The sequence below is a fragment of the Aquarana catesbeiana genome, linkage group LG01 (assembly GCF_042186555.1).
Source record: "Aquarana catesbeiana isolate 2022-GZ linkage group LG01, ASM4218655v1, whole genome shotgun sequence".
Classification (NCBI taxonomy): domain Eukaryota; kingdom Metazoa; phylum Chordata; class Amphibia; order Anura; family Ranidae; genus Aquarana; species Aquarana catesbeiana.
Window position 1 is genome coordinate 554,305,021 of NC_133324.1, and position 26,665 is coordinate 554,331,685.

The window sequence follows — 26,665 nt, forward strand, 5'->3', positions numbered from 1 at the left end:
CCCTTTGTAAACACATAAGGCTTCTGTGTTTACAAGTGGCAGAGGGGAGCGGGAGCAGTGGGCAAGAGCCGAAGGTGGAGGAATGGAGTTCTGCCAGTAAAACTAAGTGCACGGGCCATATGACAAAGCCTGGTGGGCCGGATTCAGCCTTCGGGCCTTGTGTTTGACATATGTGTTCTAGTGTATGTGACTCTGCATAAACTAAAGCCTCATGCACATGGATGCTTAGCAGCTCCTGTGTGCTAAGGGGTAAAATCCTGGGTTCTTTCTGGCACCTGGGCAGCTGCATGTGCAGCCGCTGAAGCAACCGCAAAGCTGCACATGGCCCTGTTCAGGTGAAAGCTGATGAATCTGAGCCATCAGGCACATACAGCTATTCACTTGCAGTGTCGGAAGTGTGCAGAACATGCAGATTCGGAGGTGCCAGAAAAATCGGGGGATTTTACGCCTTGAAACACAGGACCTGCTAAGGGTATGTGAAATCCCACAACCAAATAGTAAAAATCAGACCACAACAATCAAATAATGGAAATATTACCTCAGTTCTATTAAATAAGTTATTCATTCAAACTTAACCTACCCCTTGGCTGCCTTGGAATCGAATAGCTGGCTTTACGCTTATTGAGTCCTACAAATAAAATAAATACATGTTAGAGAAAGTTTCACATTTGAACATTCCGCTCTCTTGCTGAAGATTAAACAGTTCAGAAAAAAAAAAAAAGAAGAAGTAGTTCACTTTACTTAAATAAAAAAAGAAAAACAGTCAGAACAATAAAAACGATCTTAGTAAGGCCTCATTCACACGAGGCGGACTCCGTTTCCATGGAGCCCGTCTCGGTCCGCCGGCTCAGTGGGAGATCAGTCCATTGATCTCCGCTGAGCCGGCGGATGAGAGGTCCCTCTCTGCTCACTGAGCGGGGAGGGGCTTGTCAGGCGCTGCTGCTGCCTATGGAGGGATCGGATGAAAGCGGACAGCATGTCCGTTTTCAGCAGATCTCATCCGATAGTGACGGATCTGGACGTAGGGCCATCCATCTGCTTTTAGCGGATGGGACGGGGGTCGGATGTCAGCGGACTTGTCTCCGCTGACATCCGTCGCTCCATAGGCTAACATGGAGCGCCCGTTCAGGTCCGCCGTCAAAACTGACAGGCAGACCTGAACGGTCCGATCGTGTGAAAGGGGCCTAAGCCATACTAGTAGCTGGTGAGCACCGTATTTAAAAAATAAATACATTTATGTTTACTTTAAAACCTGGCTGCATCAGGAACTATTAATCGTGAAGTTTTATTAAAGATGACAATAAAAGTGTGTAAAAAAAAAAAAAAAAAAAATTTCACCCGATATCAGATAATTGTGTTAAGGGAGGAAAAAAAAAAAAATGATAAAATAAAAATCACTAAAATTTTTAAAGAAAGTTCTTGCATACAAATGTCATTGGAAATATAGGGACATAGCTTGTAATGGAATCTTTGTAACTACCTAAAATAAGCCATGTTTACTCAGTTTAACATTTAAAGTCAGAGGACTTTGTGAACAGGAATGAATGATTCATAGTCCCACAGTTATTCTGGTGGAAATAAAAAAAAAACAAAAAAACAAAAAAAAAAAAACACATGTCTGAGTGAAACGAATATTTACACATTGAGGGAGGGAACTATTTTCCTGTAGTGCCGTATGTTTGACTAACATGTTCGGGGGCAATACAAACAACTATAATAAACAATATTCATCTACCAAACACTTAGCCCCCGGTTCACACAGGGGCGACTTGTCAGGCTTAGCCGCCTGACACGTCGCGTCCCGTTCTGTACTACGGAACCGTTCGAATAGGAGCGACGCAAGTCGCTCCGACTTAGAAAAAGGTTTCTGTAGTATTCTTGGGGCGACTTCAGGCGACTTGCATTGACTTCTATACAGAAGTCGTTTTGCAAGTCGCTGCTGAAGTAGTGTGCAGGTCGCCTCGGTGAGTCAGCCTGGAAGTCGTGTTGCCCCTGTGTGAACCGGCAGTTACTCTTGAGGCAAAGTGCATGATCATTTTATTGGATAAAATATTAACATGTGGGCACGTTAGACAATTGTAAGAAAGTTCATTTGCATATTTATGGTCTTACAAAATTTAAAAATCTACCCTTGCAGTGGACCCTCTTTTGCACTTCAAGATTGAAATGCTTTTTGTCTAGGGATGCCATTTCCCATAGCCTCCTCTCCAAGCCACTCGCAGCTGTGGCTGCCTGCTTGCCCTACCACATACAATGCAGGGTAATAGCCATTCATTGTATGCATTGACATTGGAGGGATTGCCCCCAGACTGGAGATTCAGGGATAAGAGGGCAGTGCCAAAGCATAGGATAGGGCAAATATTCCTGCACCCCCCAGACATAACGAGCATTTAAGCCTTTTGCAGCACGGGGGCTCCACTGCAAGGGTAAAGTCACCCCCCCCCAATTTCCTTGAGTTGGGCTTGTGTAAGAGATAGATAATATCCTAGCTCTATCTACACACACACACACACACAGTATCTCACAAAAGTGAATACACCCCTCACATTTTTGTAAACATTTTATCTATCATTTTATTTATTATTTATCTTTTCATGTGACAACACTGAAGAAATTACACTTTGCTACAATGTAAAGTAGTGAGTGTACAGCTTGTATAACACACGGCCATTAATGTCTAAACCACTGGTAACAAAAGTGAGTACACCCCTAAATGAAAATGTCCAAATTGGGCCCAATTAGCCATTTTCCCTGCCCGATGTCATGTGACTCGCTAGTGTTACAAGGCATCAGGTGTGAATGGGGAGCAGGTGTGTTAAATTTGGTGTTATCGCTCTCACTCTCTCATACTGGTCACTGGAAGTTCAACATGGCATCTCATGGCAAAGAGCTCTCTGAAAAAAAGAATTGTTGCTTTACATAACGATGGCCTAGGCTATAAGAAGATTGCCAAGACCCTGAAACTGAGCTGCAGCACGGTGGCCAAGACCATACAGCGATTTAACAGGACAGATTCCACTCAGAACAGGCCTCGCCATGGTCAACCAAAGAAGTTGCGTGCACGTGCTCAGCGTCCTATCCAGTGGTTGCCTTTGGGAAATAAATTTAGGAGTGCTGCCAGCATTGCTGCAGAGGTTGAAGGGGTGGGGGGGTCAGCCTGTCAGTACTCAGACCATACACTGCATCAAACTGGTCTGCATGGCTGTTGTAGACTCTAAGGATGATGCACAAGAAAGCCCGCAAACAGTTTTCTGAAAACAAGCAGACTAAGGACATGGGTTACTAGAACCATGTCCTGTGGTCTGATGAGACCAAGATGGACTTATTTGGTTCAGATGGTGTCAAGCGTGTGTGGCGGAAACCAAGTGGTGAGTACAAAGACAAGTGCGTCTTGTCTACAGTCAAGCATGGTGGTGGGAGTGTCATGGCCTGGGGCTACACAAGTGCTGCTGGCACTAGGGAGCTACAGTTCGAGGGAACCATGAATGCCAACATGTACTGTGACATACTGAAGCCGAGCATGATCCCCTCACTTCGGAGACTGGGCCGCAGGGCAGTATTCCAACATAACAACCACCCCAAAGACAACCACTGCCTTGCTAAAGAAGCTGAGGGTAAAGGGGATGAACTGGCCAAGCATGTCCCCAGACCTAAACCCTATTGAGCTTCTGTGGGGCATGCTCAAAACGGGAGGTGGAGGAGCGCAAGGTCTCCAACATCCACCAGCTCTGTGATGTTGTCATGGAGTAGTGGAAGACAACTCCAGTGGCAACCTGTGAAGCTCTGGTGAACTCCATGCCCAAGAGGATTAAGGCAGCGCTGGAAAATAATGGTGGCCACGCAAAATATTGACACTTTGGGTCCAATTTGGACATTTTCCCTTAGGGGTGTACTCACTTTTGTTGCCAGCGGTTAGACATTAATGGCTGTGTGTTGAGTTATTTTGAGGGGACAGCAAATTTACACTGTTATACAAGCTATACGCTCACTACTTTACATTTAAAAAAAAAAAAGTGTAATTTCTTCAGTTTTGTCACATGAAGAGATCTAGTAAAATATTTACAAAAAAATGTAAGGGGTGTACTCACTTGTTAGATACTGTACACACAAACAATACAGTGTCAACAGTGTGCAAAAAAATCTCATGTCTGGTCTGACTCATCCAATTTACTACACAGCTGTGCCTAGGCTCCTCATGTATAATATGAATATGTATAGTCAAGAACAATGCAGATGAGGTTAAAATGGTTTTTTGAAGTCTAAAAGGTTTTTTAGCCCCGAAAGTTTTACCCCCTTCCTGACCAGGCCATTTTTTGCGATATGGCACTGTGTTACTTTGACAATTGCATGGTCGTGCGATGATGTACCCAAATAAAATATGTTCTTTTTTTCCCACAAATAGGATTTTTTCGTCATACTTACCTGTAAAATCATTGCGTACATCATCGGACACAGCGTTAGGCTAATATTCATTACCTTCTGGGTTATACTTCATCTCCAGGTGAATGGACATTGGTAGACCAAAAGGTTTTTAGACAGGAAGTGATCCTCTATATAATCCCTCCCATACAGGAAATACTTCAGTTTGTAGCAAGCACTGAATCCTTAAAAAGAGGGGAGGGGCCTCTGTGTCCCATGATGTACTCAAAGAAAAGGATTTTAAAGGAAAGCATGACAAAAAAAATCCCATTTTCTTTTTCATACATCATGGGACACAGAGTTAAAGGGGTTGTAAAGGTAAAAATTTTTTCACCTTAATGCATTCTATGCATTAAGGCAGGGGTCTCAAACTGGCGGCCCTCCAGCTGTTGTGGAACTACAAGTTCCATCATGCCTCTGCCTGTGCGGGTCATGCTTGTAACCGTCAGCCTTGCAATGCATCATGGTACTTGTAGTTCTGCAACAGCTGGAGGGCCGCCAGTTTGAGACCCCAGCATTAAGGTGAAAAAACTTTTGACAGTACCGCCGCCCCCAGCCCCCCCGTTTTACTTACCTGACACCTCGAATCTTCGCTCCTCGTCCTCGTCAGCTTCATTGCAGCTCAGCCTGGTCACTGATTGGCTGCAGTGGATGGATTGAAAGCAGCGCAGCCATTGGCTCGCGCTGCTGTCAATCACATCTGATGACGCGGCGCGCCGGGGGGCGGGGCCGAGTGATACAGCGAGCGGCTATAGCCGCCGGCTGTATCACGGGAGCGCGCCCGCAAGCACTCACCACCGTGCGAGGGAGCTCGCATGAAGGTGGTAAATGCTTGCGGGGAGGAGCTGAAACAGCCGCCGAGGGACCCCAGAAGACCAGGTTCGGGGCCACTCTGTGCAGAACGAGCTGCACAGTGAAGGTAAGTATAACATGTTTGTTATTTAAAAAAAAAAAAAAAAAAAAAAACAACTTTACAACCCCTTTAAGCTAATATTCATTACCTGCTGAGACGTCCCAGAGCAATATCCTTGAGGGGAGGGAGACACCCCGCCAAACAATAGTCATCAGACCATATAAAAGGCAGCCCGCAGTGCACTGTGGCCGAAAGCCGAATGCTTGGCTGCTCGAACATCCACTTGATTATGTTAACAAAATGTTTACACTGAAGACCAGGTAGCATCCTTACAAATCTGAGCCATATATATCTGATGGCGAAAAACTCAGGAGGTTCCTACACCCCTGGTAGAATGAGCGCTCACCCTAAAGGGAGGAGCTTTATGTTTCAGACCATAGGCCTGAATGACCAATTGGCAATGGAAGATGCCGGCCCCTTCTTTGGTCCTTTTGGTAAAACAAAAAAAGGAGTCTGATCCTCGGATCTCCGCAGATCTAGACAAATAAAACCTTGACTGCCCGGACAATGTCCAAAGAATGCAGTCGTCTCCTCCGCCGAACGAGGCTGAGAGAAAAAAGGCAAAATAATGTCCCGATTTAAATGAAAGGCCGACACCACTTTTGGCAAAAAGGATGGAGCAGCTCAAAACACGACCCAGTCGTGGTGAAGGATCAAGTATGGTTCCCTGCATGAAAAAGGGATGCCAACTCCGACACCCTTCTAGGCGAGGTGATGGCCATCAGGAAGGCTAGCTTGATGGCTAGAATTTCCTTGATAGGCTCAAATGGTTGTTTAAACACAGACAGTTCATGTCCCAAGGACACATAGGTGACCTAATGGGGGGGGGAGCAAGCGAGTTGCCCCCTGCATAAAGGTTTCGGATCAGTGAATGGGAGGCTAAAGGGCTTTGGAAGAACACAGATAGGGCCGAAACTTGACCTCTGATTGTACTCAAAGCCAACTTGATTTCCACAGCTGACTGTAGAAAAGAGAATTCTCCCAATCACATATTTCCGAGGAAGCCATTTTTTGGCTTCACACCAAGCAATACAAGTCTTCCAGACCTTATGATAGATCTTCCAGTTCTCTACTCCCAGGATATGGATTGCCGATAGAATTGGCACATGTCCCTCTGCCCAGGCTAGTATGCGGTTCACCTTCAGAGCTGAACGACTCATGGTACCGCCTTGGTGGTTTATATAGGCCACTGCAGTAGCATTGTTGGACTGAACCCCGATAGGGCAGTCCTGACGCTCTGCCGTCCAGGACCGTAGAGCTAGACGTACTTCCCGTAATTCCAGAATGTTGATGGGCAGGATCTGTTCTGTCCTTGTCCATTTCCCCTGAGCTTTGAGCCCTTCTAGGGTCGCTCCCCAGCCTGAGAGACTAGCATCTGTAGTCAGTACTCTCCAAGTTACCGGAAGGAAGTATCTTCCCTTCGCAGGTTCTGATCCTGCAACCACCAGTTTAGGCTTAAGGGTGCCAGAGGAGATAAGAATATTGGATAATCCAGGGCTTGTCCTCTCCTGTTCCAAGCCAACAAGATGTCTTGTTGTAGAGGCCTGGAATGGAACTGGGCATAGGGCACTGCCTCGAAGGAGGATACCATCCTCCCTAGAAGACTCATACAGAGCCGAATGGAGGGTTGTCTTGTGTCTCTTATCTGACGCACCTGATCCTTGCAGGTGGCAAGAATACTCTGGCTTGGACCTTATCTAGGATCAGACCTAAATACTTCAACCTTGAGACCAGCTCAAAAGTAACTTTTCGGTATTTACGATCCAGCCTAAGTTTTCCAAATACTGCACTGTGCATTTTATGCCTGTAGTGAGTGATCTCTGAGCAGGAGGTCGTCCAGATAACCGAGTACCAGGATCCCCTGGGCCCTTAAAAGACCCAGTACTGGTGCTAGGACCTTTGTGAATACCCAGGGAGCTGTAGCAAGCTCGAAGGGTAGAGCCACAAACTAAAAATGACGTTAATCTACTGCAAATCGCAGGAACCTCTGAGGCTGAAAGATACCTAGGTACGTTTAAATACACGTCCTTTATATCGATGGAGGCTAGAAAGTCCCATCTGGAGTGAGGCTACTACTGAACGGACAGACTCCACCCGAAGAGACGATCAGTAGATACTGGTTCAGGGATCTTAGGTCCAAAATGGGCCTTGTGTCCATGTTTGGTTGTTGAACCATAAATAGGTTTGAGTAAAACCCTGTGCCCCTTTCGGGTACAGGAACCATGCTGGCCATAGTGCTCTGTCGGCAGCAGAACTGCCTTGGCACTGAGACATTTGAGGAAGCAGTCCCTGAGGTTTCAAACGAGGGATGCCTGGTGCTTTTTTTCACAGGAAGTAGAGAACTCTTTCCTCTGGAAATCTTTTGGATATATTTGTCCAAATGATCACCAAATAAACATTCCCCAGGAAAGGGGAAACCTGCCAATAACTTCTTACAAGGAAACTCGGCTGATCAGTTCTTAAGCCACAAAAGTCTGCGCATATGTACAGACAAGAGAGCCAAATGAGAAACCTGCTGTATTGAATCCTTTAAGACGTCAACAGTAAAACACAGCGCTCGAGAAATATTTGCCTTATTTTCAGGCAGATCATCCTCCTGGTTAGGCCTGTCAGGTCGTCTGATCGGATTTTTTACGGACTGGAAAAGGAAGCCTTTAATAATGACTTCTTGTCAACAGGGTCTTTCAAGCCCTGTGTGTTATCTACCGGACAAGTCAAGTTCTTGTTTAAGGAAGACAGACTGCTGCATCTACGGCTAGCATGCTCCACTTCTTAAACTTTTCATCCATGGGTATAAAAGGGAAAACCTCTTAGGAGGAACAAAAATCTTGTCAGGTTGGTCCCAATCAGCATACACCGCCGGTTCCAACAAAGGGTGTAAGGGGAAAGCCTGTGTGGCCTGAAGAGGCCTCAGGGAGGCTCAGTAACCTCTGCAAGAGGCAACTTAAAGGCAGAATGAACCATTTCGGTAAGAGTCAGGATCAAAATCCTCTGAGAGGCAGACACCAACTGGATATCTTCTTGTCCAGATTGCTCGGAAGCAGACTCATCCACCAGGCCATCCACAGAACCCCGAGCTTTAAGCTCTTCCCCATCCTCAACCCATTCCTGCTCCAGGGAGGGGGATCTGTCACACTTCTTGCCACCTTGCAGGATGGAGGCAATCGTGACAGAAATCCTGTGCTCTAACCCAGCTAGGGCTGAGGATAGTTCATCCTTAGTGATAAAGGGTGAAGCAGCAGCGTTGACTAGAGGAGGAAGAGGAGGAAGAGGAGGAAGAGGAGGAAGAGGAGGAAGAGGAGGAAGAGGAGGAAGAGGAGGAAGAGGAGGAAGAGGAGGAAGAGGAGGAAGAGGAGGAAGAGGAGGAGCTGCGCAAATACAGTGTGACAAAATATTGCAACAACCACCATTTTATTCTCTAGGGCAGGGGATCTCAAACTGGTGGCCCTCCAGCTGTTGCGAAACTACAAGTCCCATCATGCCTCTGCCTGCATGCCCCATCATGCCTCTGCCTCCAACAGCTGGAGGGCCGCCAGTTTGAGACCCCTGCTCTAGGGTGTCTACTAAAAAAAAAAAAAAAAAAAAAGAAAATGTTTGGGGGTTCTAAGTAATTTTCTACCAAAAAAAATTAACGTGAAACCAACAAATGTCAGAAAAAGGTTTAGTGTTTAACCACTTGCCGACCGCCTAACGCAGATATACTGCGCAGAATGGCACAGGCAGGCAAAATCACGTATCTGATACGGGATTTGCCTCCCGTGATACCCGAGGCAGTCAGCATCGTTAAGGGAGCGATCCGTGCTGAGGGGGAGGCCACTCATTCGTGGCCACCCCCTCGCGATCGCTCCCAACGAATGACAATCTTCCTCTGCTGCTGTAATGTAAATAGCGGCAGAGGAAGTGATGTCATCTCTCTTCGTGTCAGTCTTTTCGTTCCGGCGCCGAGGAGAGAAGACATCCAAGTAAGTGCACCAACACTACACTAACAGTAGAACACTCTAGGCACACTTTTGACCCCCCGATCACACCCCTGCACCCCCTGTCACAATGACACCAACAGTAGTGTTTTTTTTTTTTACCGATTACTGCATTGGTGTCATTTGTGACCGTTATAAGTGGTAGGGCAGTTAGTTGTAGGCCCCTTTAGGTCTAGGGTACCCCCTAACAAAGGTTTAACCCCGTGATCACCCCCCCATCGCCAGTGTCACTAAGCAATCGTTGTTCTGATCGCTGTACTAGTGTCACAGGTGACGCTAGTTAGGAAGGTAAGTATTTAGGTTCACCGTCAGCGTTTTATAGTGTCTGGGACCCCATATACTACCTAGTAAAGGTTTTAACCCCCCGATTGTCCCCTAGTTAACCCTTTCACCAGTGATCACCTTATAACTGTTACGGGTGAGGCTGGTTAGTTAGTTTATTTTTTTATAGTGTCAGGGCACCTGCCGTTTATTACCTAATAAAGGTTTAACCTCCTAATCGCCTGGCGGGTGATACAAGTTAGGTTTTAGGGTCAGATAGGGTCTGCGTCGCCCCAGGCAGCGTCAGGTTAGTGCCAGTACAGCTAACACCCACGCACGCAGCATACACCTCCATTAGTGGTATAGTATCTGAACGGATCAATATCTGATCAGATCTATACTAGCGTCCCAGGCAGTTTAGGGTTCCCAAAAAGGCAGTGCTAGCAGGATCAGCCCAGATACCTGCTAGCACCTGCGTTTTGCCCCTCCACCCAGCCCACCTAAGTGCAGTATCGATCGATCACTGTCACTTACAAAACACTAAACACACATAACTGCAGCGTTCGAAGAGTCAGGCCTGATCCCTGCGATCGCTAACAGTTTTTTTGGTAGCGTTTTGATACAGTCAGGAGCTTTTTTATCTGTGAGTCTCACTAGTGTACCACTAAATTTAGAGCCCAAAATGGCAAATCAAAGGTACACTAGTGAAGAGGCCACGTTTCTGAGCATGACAGATAGTGAAAAGGAAGTCACTCATCTGTCAGATTCAGAATACGATCCTGTAGAGGACAGCGGCTCCACGACAGGTAGCTCGGACGACGGAGTTGTGGTTCCTGCCAAGGTCAGGCGTACCAGACCCCGAACTTCTTCTGTTGTTGATGTGCAAGAACCGCCCTCATATGGAGCAGAGCAGTACTAGTGCCGCTATTCCTTCTGGTGAAGTGGCAAGCACCAGCGGCCTAGTACACCCTGGTCGTAGTAAATCCAGCACTGCAGTATCACGTGGTGATGCGGCGAGTCCCATAAGTGCAGTTCAAGCTGGTGGAGGTGGCAAGCACAAGTAGTGTCCCGCTGCCACCAAGAAGACGAACACAGGCCCGTCGTGCCCATGGTGCCCTTCCTGCTGCATTTGCCAATCCTAATTGGGAACCCACCACTTCTGCAGCACCCGTACTTCCCCCATTCACTGGCCAACCCGGCATTCAGGTGGAAACAGTTGATTTTACGTCACTTGATTTTTATTCGCTGTTTTTCACCGAAGATCTCTATAGATCTATTGTATGCTGGTCAATACATCGCCACTAATCCCCAGTCCTCCCTTGCCAGAGATAGGAGACCAATTACGGTTTCCAAATTTAAGCTCTTTCTGGGCCTTTCCCTCAACATGGGCATAACTAAAAAGAGTGAGTTGCGGTCATATTGGTCCACTGACCCAATTCACCATATGCCCTTGTTCTCTGCCTCCATGACCAGGGCACAATACGAACAGATCTTGCAGTTCATGCACTTCAATGACAATGAACTCTGTCGTCCTCGTGGAGACCCTGGATACGATCAGCTCTACAAAATTCAGCCCCTCGTAAACCACTTCAAACAACGTTTTGCAGACTTGTTTACTCCCCATCAAGTTGTCTGCGTTGAGGAGTCCCTGATTAAATTTTCTGGCCGCTTGTCATTCAAACAGTACCTTCCCAGCAAGCGTGCCAGATATGGGGTCAAGATGTATAAGCTCTGTGACAGGGCAACAGGCTATACATGTAGTTTTATGGTTTACGAGGGAAAAGATAGCCATGTAGAGCCGACAAACTGCCCTGACTACATAGGAAGCACTGGCAAGATTGTGTGGGACTTGGTGTCACCCTTATTCGTAAAGGAGTACCACTTGTACGTGGACATTACACGAGCGTGCCACTTTAGTCACTTGTTTGATCAGCAGATTGGCGCATGTGGCACCGTGCGACCTAATCACCGGGGCTTTCCCCAGCGGCTTGTAGATTCCCGTCTTAGGCTGGGGGAGAGAGCCTGCTTCAAGTGTAATAACTTGCTCGTTATAAAGTGGAGGGATAATAAGAATGTTTTCGTCCTTACCTCCCTTCATGCAGACACGACGGTCCAAATTACTACGGCGACTGGTGTTGTGGAGAAACCCCTCTGTGTCCACGAATACAACCAAAATATGGGAGGGGTGGACCTCAATGACCAGTTGTTGGTGCCGTACCTAGTTGCCCATAAGGCCAGACGCTGGTACAAGAAAGTGTCTGTTTATTTATTTCAATTGCCATTTGTGCTATACAGAGCTTCAGGACGGACTGGATCCTTCCTTAAATTCCAGGAAGAGATCGTCAGAGCCCTTCTGTTTCCAGATGGTGCTCCACCTCACCTTCCCCAACCAAATGCAGTAAGCCGGCTACATGAGAGGCATTTTCCTTATGTCCTCCCGAGTACCCCTACCCAACGAACCCCCCAAAAAAGATGTCGTATCTGCAGCAAGCGCGGATATAGGCATGACACCTGCTATTATTGTCGCTCCTGTCCTGACAATCATGGTCTGCATTGGTGAATGTTTTGAACGCTACCATACACTAGTTGAGTATTAGCGTATGGTACAGCACTGCACAGGCTAGGCACACTTTCACAGGGTCTCCCAAGATGCCATGGCATTTTTAGAGACCCGAACCTGGAACCGGTTACAGTTACAAAAAAAAAAAAAAAAAAAAAAGTAAACAAAAAAAAATATATATAAAATAAAAAATAAATAACAAAATCTTTATCGTTTTACTTTTCTCTCTCTATTGTTCTGCTCTTTTTTTTACTGTATTCTATTCTGCAATGTTTTATTGTTATTATATTTTAATCATGTTTGCTTTTCAGGTATGCAATTTTTCTTATACTTTACTGTTTACAGTGTTTTATTGTTAACCATTTTTTGGTTTTCAGGTACGCCATTCAGCTGCAGAGCGTATTTATCTTGACAGCAACAACGTTTGCTCCCACGATACATAAAGCCGTGACTCCAGCGCTGTAGGAGGTGATTACACCACCAAAGTTAAAAAAAAAAAAAAAAAAAAAAAGCATATATGCCGAAGCATGGGGGGCAGCAGAGGCGGAGGAGCAATTTGCTCCTACCTTTTGGGGCCGATGCCCCCATGCTTCGGCATATATAAACGGTGCATGTATGCCCATCATTAGAAGTGGGTGGATGAAGGGAGGTATTCTAATGGTGGGCATACCCACCGATCAATCTCTTTATTCATTCAGCCCACAGGCTGCATGAAAAAAAAGTTTACAATATATGCCCAAAAAGGACCAGCAACGTACTGGTATGTTGCTGGACTTTGAGTGGTTATACCAGAATGATGCCTGCAGGTTTAGGTATCATCTTGGTATTCTTTTCAGCCAGCGGTCGGTTTTCATGTAAAAGCAATCCTACCGGCTAATTAGCTTCTAGACTGCTTTTACAAGCCCCCCCAACCGTCTTCCATGTTTTTCTCTGGCTCTCCTGTCCCAACAGGGAACCTGAGAATGCAGCCGGTGATTCGGCCAGCTGACCATAGAGCTGGTCAGAGACCAGAATGGCTCCAATCATCTCTATGGCCTAAGAAATCAGAAGCTACAAGCATTTTATGACTTAGATTTCGCCGGATGTAAACAGCGCCATTGGAAAAGCATTTTATCACACCAATCTTGGTGTGGTCATATGCTTTGAGGGCAGAGGAGAGATCTAGGGTTAATTAAAAAAAAAAAAAAAAAAACACCCCTGTGCCCTCCTGCTCTCGCGCAAAGGCGAACGCAAGCGTCGGTCTGGCGTCAAATGTAAACAGCAATTGCACCATGCATGCGAGGTATCACTGCAAAGGTCAGATCGAGGGCAGTAATTTTAGCAGTAGACCTCTGTAAATCTAAAGTGGTAACCTGTAAAGGCTTTGAAAGGCTTTTAAAAATGTATTTAGTTTGTCGCCACTGCACGTTTGTGCGCAATTTTAAAGCATGTCGTGTTTGGTATCCATGTACTCGGCCTAAGATCATCTTTTTTATTTCAACAAACATTTGGGCAATATAGTGCGTTTTAGTGCATTAAAATGTAAAAAAGTGTTTTTTCCCAAAAAAATGCGTTTAAAAAAAAAAAAAAAAATAGCTGCGTGAATACTGTGTGAAAAAAAAAATGAAACACCCACCATTTTAATCTGTAGGGCATTTGCTTTAAAAAAAATATATAATATTTGGGGGTTCAAAGTAATTATCTTGCAAAAAAAAAAATTTTTCATGTAAACAAAAAGTGTCAGAAAGGGCTTTGTCTTCAAGTGGTTAGAAGAGTGGGTGATGTGATGCTTCTAAATGTTCTGCATAAAATGCCAGGACAGTTCAAAACCCCCCCAAATGACCCCATTTTGGAAAGTAGACACCCCAAGCTATTTGCTGAGAGGCATGTCGAGTCCATGGAATATTTTATATTGTGACACAAGTTGCGGGAAAGAGACACTTTTCTTTTTTTTTGCACAAAGTTGTCACTAAATGATATATTGCTCAAACATGCCATAGGAATATGTGAAATTACACCCCAAAATACATTCTGTTGCTTCTCCTGAGTACGGGGATACCACATGTGAAACTTTTTGGGAGCCTAGCCGCGTACGGGACCCTGAAAACCAAGCACCGCCTTCAGGCTTTCTAAGGGTGTAAATTTTTGATTTCACTTTTCACTGCCTATCAGTTTCGGAGGCCATGGAATGCCCAGATGGCACAAAACCCCCCAAATGACCCCATTTTGGAAAGTAGACACATATATATTATATATATATATATATATATATATATATATATATATATATATATATATATATATAAAATTTCAATATAAAATTCCAATGTGTCTACTTTCCAAAATGGGGTCATTTGGGGGGTTTTGTGCCATCTGGGCATTCCATGGCCTCCGAAACTGATAGGCAGTGAAAAGTGAAATCAAAAATTTACACATATATATATATATATTATATATATATATATATATATATATATATATATATATTTCACTTACCCGTCCAGGCGCAGGGCCACTTAGAAACTAAGGGCCCAATCTTCACGGCAGGTTCCTGTAACTTGGACCTTCAAGGACTGGGTACCAATTTTCACCATGCAGGAAATGCCTTAGCGCTGTAGTGTCCAGGATTTCCACTCCGCAGGGTCCAGTGCCCGGAGGCCACATTACAGGCAAAACTTCGCAGGACCACGAGTCTTCTTTGCAAGGCTCGGGTACCATTTATCTAAGCATAAAAGCCTGTGTCAAATGGATCTGATTGGTCAATCCCTTGATTCATTTTGGAACCATTTTGTGGGACTAGAGACCTGGAGCTCAAACCAACCGTGCCATCCATCTTGCAGACACTGGTAAAAAACTAAAGTATTTCCTGAATGGGAGGGGTTAGATAGGGGAACACTTCCTGTCTGAAGACCTTTGGTCTACCAGTGTCCATTTACCTAATGATGAAGTATAACCCAGCAGGTAATGAATATTAGCCTGACTGTGTCCCATGATGTATGAAAAAGAAAAAACTTCTACCTTTATAACCACTTTAATGCATAACATGCATTATAGCGGTTCTAAACTGCTGGACATTTTATTTTTCTTTACCTGCAAGTCAAAGGCATAATGTGCTAGTATGCTTTTCGTCTTGCTTCAGAGTTCCCAGGCTCCAGCTCTGACTGGCGGGAGCCGCAATGACGTCACTCCAACGAACCGCCGATCACGGCACAGGCTGCATGTACAGTGAATATATCCTAAACGGTGCACATTTAGGAGATGTTTATACTATCTATAGGTAAGCCTTACTATAGGAAAAATTCAAAGATGGAAGTTCACTTCCTCTTTAAGGGAAAAAAAAAAAGGGAGAAGAAAAACCTTCCCTGTGTTCCTCCCCTTCCCAATATTTACCCCGACTTCTGTATCGATCCTATGCCCAACTGCAGGTCTTCTGTCTCTCTTCCTAGTCTAACAGGCTCTGCTGAGAACAGTGGGAGCCATTGGCTCATGCTGATTTCAGTCAAATTCAGTGTACAGCAGGGCCAAGCCGCACTGTGTGGCTGGGGAGCAAGCTTACACCTCTGCCCTCATAGTAAGCAGTTTGCTATGGAGGCAGACAAAGAAGATGAGGAGCAAAGATCGACAGCGGGGGACCCCAGAAGAGGAAGATCAGGGCTGCTCTGTGCAATACTACTGCAAAGAGCAGGCAGGTAAAACATGTTTAAAGACTTTACAATCACTAAGTATATCTAAAGCCAAAACTTTTCCCCCCTCATTTTAAATAAAGTTTTTCACTTCTGTGTCACATTTGAGAGATTTCATAGACTAGTGGTTCTCATCTACCGAGCAACCACTTCCTGCCTGCTTCAAGAAACGAACAGGAAGATCTGAAACTGTCCTGTGCCGATTCATTACAGGTTGTGTTTACACATTACAGTCAGCAGCTGTTTCATTTATTTCGGTTTTCATTTATCACAAGTTAGCAGACTGAACAGGAGGCCACATCCCAGCGGCAGCAGGGAGGTACATATGCAGACTCACTCCATGTTATGTTACTGCCCATTTTCCCTAGCTTGGCCACACTGCATATGCGAATAATATTTGATAATTTAAAAAGTCTACTGCATGCTGTCTACACAGTGACCACCACTGACAACATACAAATGGGAAAATATGAACACAGGGGTGTCACAATGTACTGAAATTGAGAGCCCTTTCACACGGGCGCTCCAGTCAGGTCCACCTGTCAGTTTTTCAGGTCGACCTGATCGGAGGGTCTATGCATTCCTATGGACCATCGGTTGTAAAAACACCGAAAAGGAATGTGTCCTCTTCCATTTCAGTGGACCAGATCGGAGGAGTCATGGAGAGTGGAGTCCATTTACTCTTGACCGCCAAGAAAGGATAGCGGGGGTCTGTCCGTGTCCGTTCTGCATAAACCAAGCAGATAAATACCGGTCATCCATCATCTACCCTGCTCCAATCAGCAGGGGATTAGCTCAAAGATCCCCGGCTGATTTAATGGAAAGCACCTGTGTAAAAGGGCCCTAAGGCATTGTTTTACTAAAACTGGAAAGTGCAAAATATGGTGCAGCTCTGCATAGAAACCAATCAGCTTCCATCTTCTCCAGCGTTAGTAAATCAACCCCTTAAAAGTGGTTGTAAACCCTGTTACACCACTTTTACCTACATTCTTAATGCATGAAGGTGAAAAACCTGTAGTGCAGCAGCCCCCCAGAGTTCCCCCACCCTTTTACTTACCTGAGCCTGATCGTTCCAGCGACTGGGACAAGCACAGCAGCTCCAGCCACTGTCTCGGGTCCTCGTTGGATAGATTGATGGTGTTTCCCCGAAAATAAGCCCTAGTTTGGAAGGGTTGTGTTGTCTAGACTGTATGTATAACACGATAGCTACCAGGAGCCGCTGGCTCCCGCTCCTGTCAATCAAATCCAGTGACAGGGGAGCCAGGGGGCGGGCCGAGTCCTACTGTGTGTCAATGGACACAGCAGGACTCAGGAGCGTGCCTGCAGGAGTTCCCCCTTGGAGTGCGACTCTCTGGGGGCCCTCGAGAAAAAAAAAAAAAAAAAAAGAAGAAGGAGCCAGGAGCGCTGCTGAGGGACCCCAGAAAAGGAGGATCAGGGCCACTGTGCAAAACCCATGCACAGAGGAAGTAACTTTTTTTTTTTACACCACACATTTTCAAGTAAACCATTTACAGAAAAAAAAAGTCTCTCTCTCTCTCCTGTGCAAGGAAATGGTCTCTTCCCGGAGTGGTCAAATTTGTTAGCAATTCAATAGGGCCAAATAGAAATAACCCAAAATAATTTACAGCGAGGGAAAAACCATTTCAAGTAAGACTTTTGTGCTTTAATCTGCAGGCTGAACTGGCATTACTAATAGTCAGCTGGTTGTCTACCCCCAGAATGTAGACTGCAAATAGAGCCAGGACACTGTTCTCTGGCCAACAAAGGATGCAGGAAATCTCCTTTGCCGCTGCTGGACTAATTGTTCCTTCCTGATTGACATATGCATTGTCCAAGTAAACCCTGATGTGATGACCCCAGTGAGGTTTGAGCATGTGCAGTTCTACAACACTGGTTGGTATCCCACTCTAATCCGCCCACCCAGCCACAAAGAGGATTTGCCCTACTTGGGCCAAGTCTCCTGGTAAAGAATGTGTGATATTAGGCATATAGAAGCCTTGAAAAGAAGCGATGCCAGGTACGTGCAAAGACTTACTCAAACTCGTCGCTTCCGAAAGATTTCTGGAAGAAACATCATGGCTTGACCTCTACCTAGCATCAGAACCAGGTACTCCAGATGCAGAGAAGAGTCAGCAAAGACTTTTTGATGTTCAAGATCTAGTCGATCTCCAAAGCTCTGATGACAAAGCATTTAGGAAGCCGTCCAGGTATACATAATGGAGATTCCACCGTTACAGTAAAACTAACCAGAGCTAACACTTTGGTAAAAACCCTAGGGCTGAAGAAAGGCCAAAAAGGAGGACTACAAATTGAAAGCGTTTGTTCTGCACTGTAAAATTGGGATAACGGTGGGGTGGACAAATCAGGATATGAAAGCACCCATCCTTGAAGTTGACAGACCCCAGAAATCCCCTGATGTATTTAATGATGCTACCACTGAATTGATGAACTCCTTTTTGAAATTTTAGACCTTAACAGATGCATTGAGTGCCTTGAGGTCTAGAATCAGTAATAGTTCTTCCTTCTTGGGCACCGTGAATAGGTTTGAGTAGAAACCTCCAACTATTTTTGAAAATGGAACTGAAGGGACATCTCCTTGCTGAGGTAAGCCCTTGACAGCATCCCAGAGGTCACCGAGACAAGCTGAGGGATTAGAGAAAACCTGACTGGTGGATAGGAATAAACAGCCCGTAACGACCAGCTCGTGGACTCAACTGTCCATAATTTGAGAAATTTCATTGCAGTGATGTGACGATCTGAATAAACATTTGTAGATTATTTCTTTGATCTGTGGCGTGCTAGCAATGAATTTGCTTAGGATTACCAGTTTACAGCTGGCAATTGATAAACTTCCTATTTTATAGGAATGCGTGTGATGTGGATATTCTACACGGATCAGTACACCTTGAGATGAACAGGTGGGGGCAAAACTTAAAAAAAAAAAAAAAAAAAAAGTAAACTTCTCTGTGGACTTGGTTGATTTATTCTGCCAAGGCCATTTGGATTCGTCAGAGGGGAGAAAAAACAAAAAAAAAAAACAAAAAACAAAACTTAAAATGGTTGTAATGGTTGTTAAGCCATTACTATAAAAACCTCTCATCTCCTCTAACATAATGTGTCCCTGTGCTATATAAGAAATATGCCAATCTGTACCTATAGTAGAGCGTCTCCTGGCGCTCACATGACTCCTCGGCTCTCTCCTCTGCCCAGGTGACAGCTCCAGCGGGCAGGGCCGAGGACAACAGCCAGGGAGGAGGGGGAAGAGGAGAGAGCTGAGGAGTCACATGAGCTGCTCTGATATAGGTACAGATTGGCATAATTTTCTATATAAAACACATTGTTAAGTTACAGAGAGAATGGGAGGATTTTATTTTAACATGCTTTAACTGAAAAAGGATCTGTTTTTATTTTTTTAGGTTAAACACCTTAAAGCGGTAGTAAACCCATCCTGTGCCATTTCCACCATATCAAGCTTTCCTACCTCATGAAGTTGCTCTGTGTAAAACACTTCCTACCTTATCCCTTTCTGTGTAATCTGTCCTTTTCTAATCAATGACATAATCGGCACATGCGCAGTTAGTCCCGTTTTTCCTGGCAGGCTCTTCTTCTTGCCAGAAAATTGTGTACATGCCGGGGCTGCGTCATTTCCTTTGGCTGACATCATTCCCGAGATCCCGCGTCGATCCTGCGACACTCCCGCGCTGAGAAGCTGATCCTAACCCCATGCGACTTCGTCCAGGGGTTGGAGCGCAGAGCTGAGGACAGAGCCTGTCTGTATGACACGAAAACGAGGCTTGGCTTCAGAAACGAATGCGCACGTGCAGGATTATGGCCACAGAAGAAGAGTGAGGGCGGGAATAAAATACAACTGAGACACGGAAGACAGGAGTTATAATGGCAGCGGCTGAGTACAAGCAGAGGCGATCATAAAAAGTAAATTTTTTCAAGTAAGAACGTTCTATTTGCATAATGTGTGTGCAGCATAGCTACTAAACAGCAACAAGAAATTGCATATTGATGATTTAGGGTAACATTATCTGAGTTTACTACCGCTTTAAACACTTGCCTACCACATTCCACATATATATTGCGGCAAGGCAGCTCGGCTGCGCAAACCAACGTACCTGTACGTTGGTATGTGCATGTAGTGCTGCGGCCATGTGCCCGCCGGCCACCCACTCTGGTGAAGAGACGCAGAATGGGGATCTGCCTATCTAAACAAGGCAGATCCCCGTTCTGACAGGGGAGAGGAGGATCTCGCTCTAATCCCAGTTACAGTTAGAAACACCTCTTTAAAGGAACACGTAACCTCTTGATCGCCCCCTAGTGTTAACCCCTTCCCTGCCCGTGCCATTTATATAGTGATCAGTGCTTTTTTATAGCACTGATCACTGTATAGGTGTCACTGGTCACGAAAAAAGTGTCACTTGGGGTAAGATTTGTCCACCGCAATGTCGCAGTCCCGCTAAAAATCACTGATCTTCGGCATAAGTAGTAAAAAAAAAAAAAAAAAAAAAGTCCCTAAATCTTTCCCCTATTTTGTAGACTAACATTTGCATAAACCAATCAATATACACTTATTGCAATTTTGACCAAAGATATTTAGCAGAATACAAAAAGGCCTAAACTGATTAATACTTTTTATTTTTTTTTTTTTTTTTTTTTTGCCACGTCAGTTAACTTTATCCAGAGACTACTTTCAGATTAATGCTCATATGCGTCTCTAGTCTAGTCACATCATTGTGGCATTCTATTGTTATTCCCCCCTTTTTCACTTTTTTTTTTTTTTCCTTTTATTATATATTATTTTTTTAGATTAATACTTTTTATTTGATTTTTTTTTTTTTTTTTGGATATGTATTATAGCAGAAAGTAAAAAAAAAAAAAAAAAAAAAAAAAAAAAAAAAAAATTCAAAATTGTCAGCTTTTTTGTTTATAGGGAAAAAAATAAAACCGCAGAGGTAATCAAATACCACCAAAAGAAAACTATTTGTGGGGGGAGATATCAATTTTGTTTTTGTACAAGGTGACACGACTGTCAGCTGCAATTATCAGTTAAAGCGATGCAGCGCCGTAACGCTAAAAATGGCCTGGTCATTAACAGGGTAAATCCTTCCGGGGCTGAAGTGGTTAAAGCTTTAGTCCAAGAAACCCTAGGGTCAAAAAAATCAATTTAAAAGTAAGAAAAAAAAAAAAGAAGAATTGCCCTGTTTGCAGTAGGGTACCTTACTTTTTATGCTGAAGCAGAAAGAAGCGGTTATCTCCCATGAAGTGCAATATATTGTCCAGTGTTGCACAAAACAAGCAAACCCCTTAGAGCAGAAAGTTAATAGCTTTATTGGGAGGACTGGAAAGCCTATAGCATTTGAGTCGATTGCATTAAAATTCCCCCTGGACACAGGTTGGTCCACTAGAGAAACAATTTCACTTTAAGGCTCGACAACTTGGCGAGAACATCCATAAGAACTGATGGTCTAGAGCAGTGGGGGCAAAACTTGGCACCCCAGATGTTTTGGAACTACATTTCCCATGATGCTCAATGTTCTACCTAGACACATCACATATTCAGCAGTTGACTAAAGTTCTGGAAAAAAGCTCAAAAGGAAAAAGCCCCTGCAAGGAAGTAGATCCCCATCAGAAATCTAAAAACTTTACTTGAGATCAGGAAAAAACCTGAGTTACTACTAAAAGATGAGGGTGTTGGGCTGAGTTTTTGTTTTTTGCCCAAACGTGCTTCTGCTGCAGGTGGTCTATAACACAAACGCAGATCTTAAAAAAGGTCTTTGCTGTGCCCTTCAACAAAAGGAAAAGATTTTAGTATGAAAAGAACATTTCCCTGACCTGAAAACCTAAATAATTTTTAATATACACATCGAAAAAGTAAGCCTACTTGTTTTAAGTGTATTGAAATGCATTTCAATATTCCCTGCATATATTGTAACCCTAGCCATGACAAAACTCCACAGTATTTACGTTTAGAAAGCAAGACGCAAGGTTTTTCATTTCAATACAATGATTCACAATTCCTGGCAGATTATATTAGTCATATACACAGATGTGTTCAGGGAAGTTACTGTTACATTCCCTTGAATCAAGCATATGACAAAAACAAATTGAAGGAAGTATGTCACAGAGGGTATTTTCTTGAGGTCTGACTAAAATGTCACTACGTTTGGGAGGTTAAAACAATGCACCCTCCACCACTGATGTGATGCATGGGCCACATTGTAAAGAGAAACTTAAAGCAAAAGTCTTGATTGAAATACACACTGTTTTATAAACAAACTCTAGCTAGTTTTGATACTAGCCCCTCTCCCTAGGTTTCTAAATGGGCAAAATTGAAACCGCTCATTTGATGATACTGAATGGTCCAGTATATGGTTAGCCACTAAATCTGCTTCCTCTAATGTAGTTGCTGTGGAAACAAATTATAAGGTGTTCTCTCGTTGGCATTTAGTTCCTGCTAGGATAGCGAAATATGCTCCCCATTACCCTGCAGCTTGTTTTCATAGCGGTTCAGATCCTGGCACCCAAATCCATATATGGTGGGATTGTCCAACAGCCCAAAAATTTTTGAAGGCAGTTTTTGATTTTCTAAAGTGTTTGAAACGTCCATAAAACCTAATCCTGCTATAGCTCTTTTGAATCTAAAACTAGACAGAACTACACAGAATTAATTTCGCCTTCTTTTACAGTTCTTAGGCACAAAATAAACCTTAAGGCATGGAAAACTCAAAATCTGATTGTAGCCAAAACCATTCACAGAACCAATAGAGCCCTTCCTTGTTCATGCTAAAATGGAAGCAATTTAGAGAGATCGGATCTGCAAATTTGAAAAACTTTGGTTACCTTGGGTTAAACGTTGTTTACCTCCTGACTTTGATGACACTTTACTATTGCCATGGTAATAATACTTCACTTACCCTTTCATCACCCTTCATTCGGTTGAAACCGCACTACCTCTACCAAATTTATTTTTTATTCCCGCTGTATTTTTTCCCTTTTCTTTACTACTTCTATTCTCTTACTCCTTTTTCATGACACTTTGCCTTTTATCAGTTCTTATGTGATACTCAAAGGATTGTTCCCTAGACCCACTGAAATGTACTTTTGCTTTACGGATTTGTTAATCACCTTGTTTTTAAATCAGACTGACAGTCAATCTACCTTTGTCTTTCTTTTCAATTATATGAGATTTTTCACATTTATATAGTGCGATATTGCATTTGAATTTTTATTAATCTCTTTCCAATTGAAGTAATTAGTTTGTTAAACTTTGAATATGTACCACAATCTTTGTAAAATTCAGTTCTTTATTTTATTTAAAATAAACAAATTTGACAAGGAAATACACACCGTTGGCAAGAATACTTCGGTACGGCATGGCGCTCAAAGGATGTTTAATGGATATGAAGGGGCCTAAAACCTTTCCTTACACAATTAGATTACCACCACGAGATATGCAATATACACACACACACCACATTCTAGCCCTGCCATCAGAACACTGTAGCTGAAAGATTTATTCGACCCAACATTTTTCCGTCAAGGCTTCGCAATCATATGCCCTCTGTGGCCTCAATTTTATGTTCTCAGCTGACAGTGGAATTAGGTGTGGTCTTCTGCTACAGAAAACTCATTTACTTCAAAATACTTATATACTTAATAATTACTTCAAGGTTCAACATTTTTCAGAGCTGCCCCCACCACATTACTACTGCAAGAGTAGTTATTTGAGCAGCTGTACTGCCAGCTTTAACAAATTTGGTCATTCTGTTCCGAACCTCTAATTAAATGAGTTTCCACTCACATAAATGCCACAAACTGGCAAAATTATTTAGAGCTGCACGATTCCGGCTAAAATGAGAATCACAATTTTTTTGGATAGATCACGATTCTCTTGTGATTCTCGCAGCGTAACATCTTTCACATTAAAACAAAAAAAAAATTGTGCTAACTTTACTGTTTCGTTTTTTTTTTTTTTTTAATTGAAGTGTATTTTTTCCTAAAAAATTGCATTTGAAACACCGCTGGGCAAATACAGTGTGACAAAATATTGCAGCAATTGCCATTCTATTACCTAGGGTCTCTGCTAAAATATATATATATATTTGGAACCCCCAAATATATACATATATATACACATATATAATTTATTTATTATGTTTGGGGGTTCCAAGTAATTATTTAGCAAAAAATATTGATTTTAACTTAAGAACTGTCAGAAAAAGATTTAGACTTTAAGTGGTTAAACTTCCTGCATTTACACATTTAAAACTTTGCAGATTGCCGATGCTTTCTTTTGACAGCTGAGTGAGCAGATAATCTCTCCACTTGTTTATATGAAAGAATCGGCAAACTCAGCAGGACAGATTGTCAGAGGGGGTGAATCGAGATCACGATTTTTTTAACGATTAACTGTGCAGCTCTAAATTTATTTTTTTCACACCATTCTCTGAAAAGTCTAAAGGCATTAGTCCAGTTACTAGTGTGTCAGAATGAGGTCTGACCACTGGAGTACAGACACGCTGTGCTCCTAAGTAGAGCACAAAGACACAAACTGACCATTCTGGGTCGGATGTGTTTTCATGCCCTGAGTGTGGTTTGACATAGGAGAGAAGGGACTGGCACGATCACCAGGTATTTCACACAAAGCAATGTTAAGAAAATAGGATATTTTTTCACACAAGCACATGGTAACAGACGCATGAAATGCTGGGATAAGATACACTTTAAAATGTCCCCATATTGCATGTGATGCCGAAGCTCTACCCACAGACCACTCTCAAAGAGGAGTGCTGGAGTTGGCTGTAACTTGTAAGGCAAGAATCTCTTCCCTAGACATAAGCATTTAATCCCCGAGCAGTGCATTGGGGGGGGGGGGGGCCCACATTGTGAGGGTGAATTATGTCTTAGTTTTAACAGTTAGCCTTGGTTCACACTGGTGCGGCTTTGAAATCGTGCTACTTCAACACAATTCCAAAGCTGCGGTTTAATGCGCTTCGCACTGCTGCTTTCATTGCAGCTTGCGACTTCATATAACAAGTCTATACCAGTCACAATGAAATTGGAGAAAAATAGTACAGGAACCTTTTTCATAATCACTGTGGCATGAGTCAGAACGATATGAAAGGTTCCATGGCAACTGTCAAATCCCATCGGTGTGAATAAGGGCTAAGTGAGGGGGTAAAAAAAAAAAAAATCAATCAAACAAAAAAAAAAAAAAAAAAAAACACGGAGTTATACTTACCGGTAACATCCTTTTCCAGGAATCTTTCAGGACAGCCACCATAGAGAGACTTTGGTTCCTCCCTTCTAAGGAAACACCGCCTTTACTGCAAGATTTAAGCCTCACCATCCCGCCACCCCCTCAGTTCTTCAAGGAGTACCTCCGGCCAGCTGGGGAGACACTAGAACACATCATACTAACCTTTATCTTACCCAACGGTCTCAAGGGAAGAGCGCTTCAGGAATAACTGACAATTTGGGTGGGTATCGGTGCTGTCCTGAAAGACTCCTGGAAAAGGCTCTTACCAGTAAGTGTAACTACCGCTTTTTCCTGTTAGTCTTTCAGGACAGCCACCATAGAGAGGATAAGCAAGCACCTTACCTTAGGGTGGGACTACTGCCTGCAGCACCTTACGCCCAAAGGCCTGGTCTTTGGCCGACAGCAGGTTCAATCTGTAGTGCTTCACGAATGTGGCAAAACTGGACCACGTTGCAGCCCTACAAATCTGCTCTGGAAAAGCACCAGCCCATTCTGCCTGAGAAGTCACCATTGACCTGGTGGAATGTGCCTTAATACCCTCCGGGGGCTCCAACCCCCGACCACATAAGCCCGAATAATGACTATCCTCAACCATCTGGCTATTGTACGTCAAGGAGCTCTGGACCCTTTCCTAGCCTCTTAAAATAACAAAAAAGGGATCAGATTTTCTAAATTGTTTTGTACTATCCAAGTACTGAAGGACGCACCTTCTAACATCCAATTTATGAAAAATATGTTGCTGTTTCCTCACAGGACTTAAACAAAAAGGTAGTCAAAATAATTTCTTGGCCTCTATGAAACTTAGAAGCCACCTTTGGCAAAAAGGCCAGATCTGTTTAAAAATAAATAAATAAATAAAAAAAGGTTCCCTAATAGAGAAGGCTTTGAGTTCACTGATCCTCCTTGCTGTGGCGATCGCCACCAAAGACAGTTTTGAGGGTGACCAATTTTATCGCACAGGACAGCAGCTCAAATGGTTCCCCCCTCCCCCCCCCCCCCGTGAGGGCCTGTAATACTAGACAGAGTACATCCGGAACCTCCTGTAGGTAAGACATTCAGAGGCTTCAGGTTCAGGATTAGCCTGAACTTTCCTGAAGGCTTGCGGACCACAAAGATGAGGGAATAGAAGCCTCTGCCGGCATCTCCTGCTGGGACTCTTATCACCACCTCCTGTTCCTCCAACTCCTGAAGGGAGGACAGAAGAGCTGACGATTTTTCTGTGCATTTTAGCCGCTCGTGACAAGAAGTCTGTGCAGAAGAGGTTTCGAAAACTCCAGTCAGTATCCTCTTCTTATGATCCCTAAAACAAACTGGTTGCAGGTGATTATCTCCCACTGAGGGAGGAAAGCCCCCAATCTTGCTCCCACGGTGGTTAACCCGTCATTGGGTCTTCTTGGGCTGTTCAGGAGGGCGGAAAAAAAAAAAAAAAAAAAAAAATCGACCCCCCCCCCCCCCCTTTCAGCTTTTGGGGCTTCAAACTTTGAGGACGAGACTTTTTATAGTCTGCTCTCCAAATTTCCTTTCAATGGGAAAGGCCTTTTTCTTGTCAGCCGTCCGATCCAAAACGGCCTCCAAACCTGGCCCAAACAAAAGGTCCACTGTGAG

The 26,665-nt window shown here is 43.9% G+C and overlaps 1 protein-coding gene across 2 annotated transcripts in view; it reads right to left on the reverse strand.

Moving 5' to 3' along the window:
• Positions 1–26,665, reverse strand: part of ELL (elongation factor for RNA polymerase II) — a 152,094-nt gene that overhangs the window by 77,566 nt on the left and 47,863 nt on the right. For both annotated transcript variants that reach the window (XM_073595957.1, XM_073595963.1), the window contains exon 2: positions 581–628. In XM_073595957.1, coding sequence (XP_073452058.1) covers positions 581–628 — 48 coding nt within the window. The remainder of the gene's footprint in view (positions 1–580; positions 629–26,665) is intronic.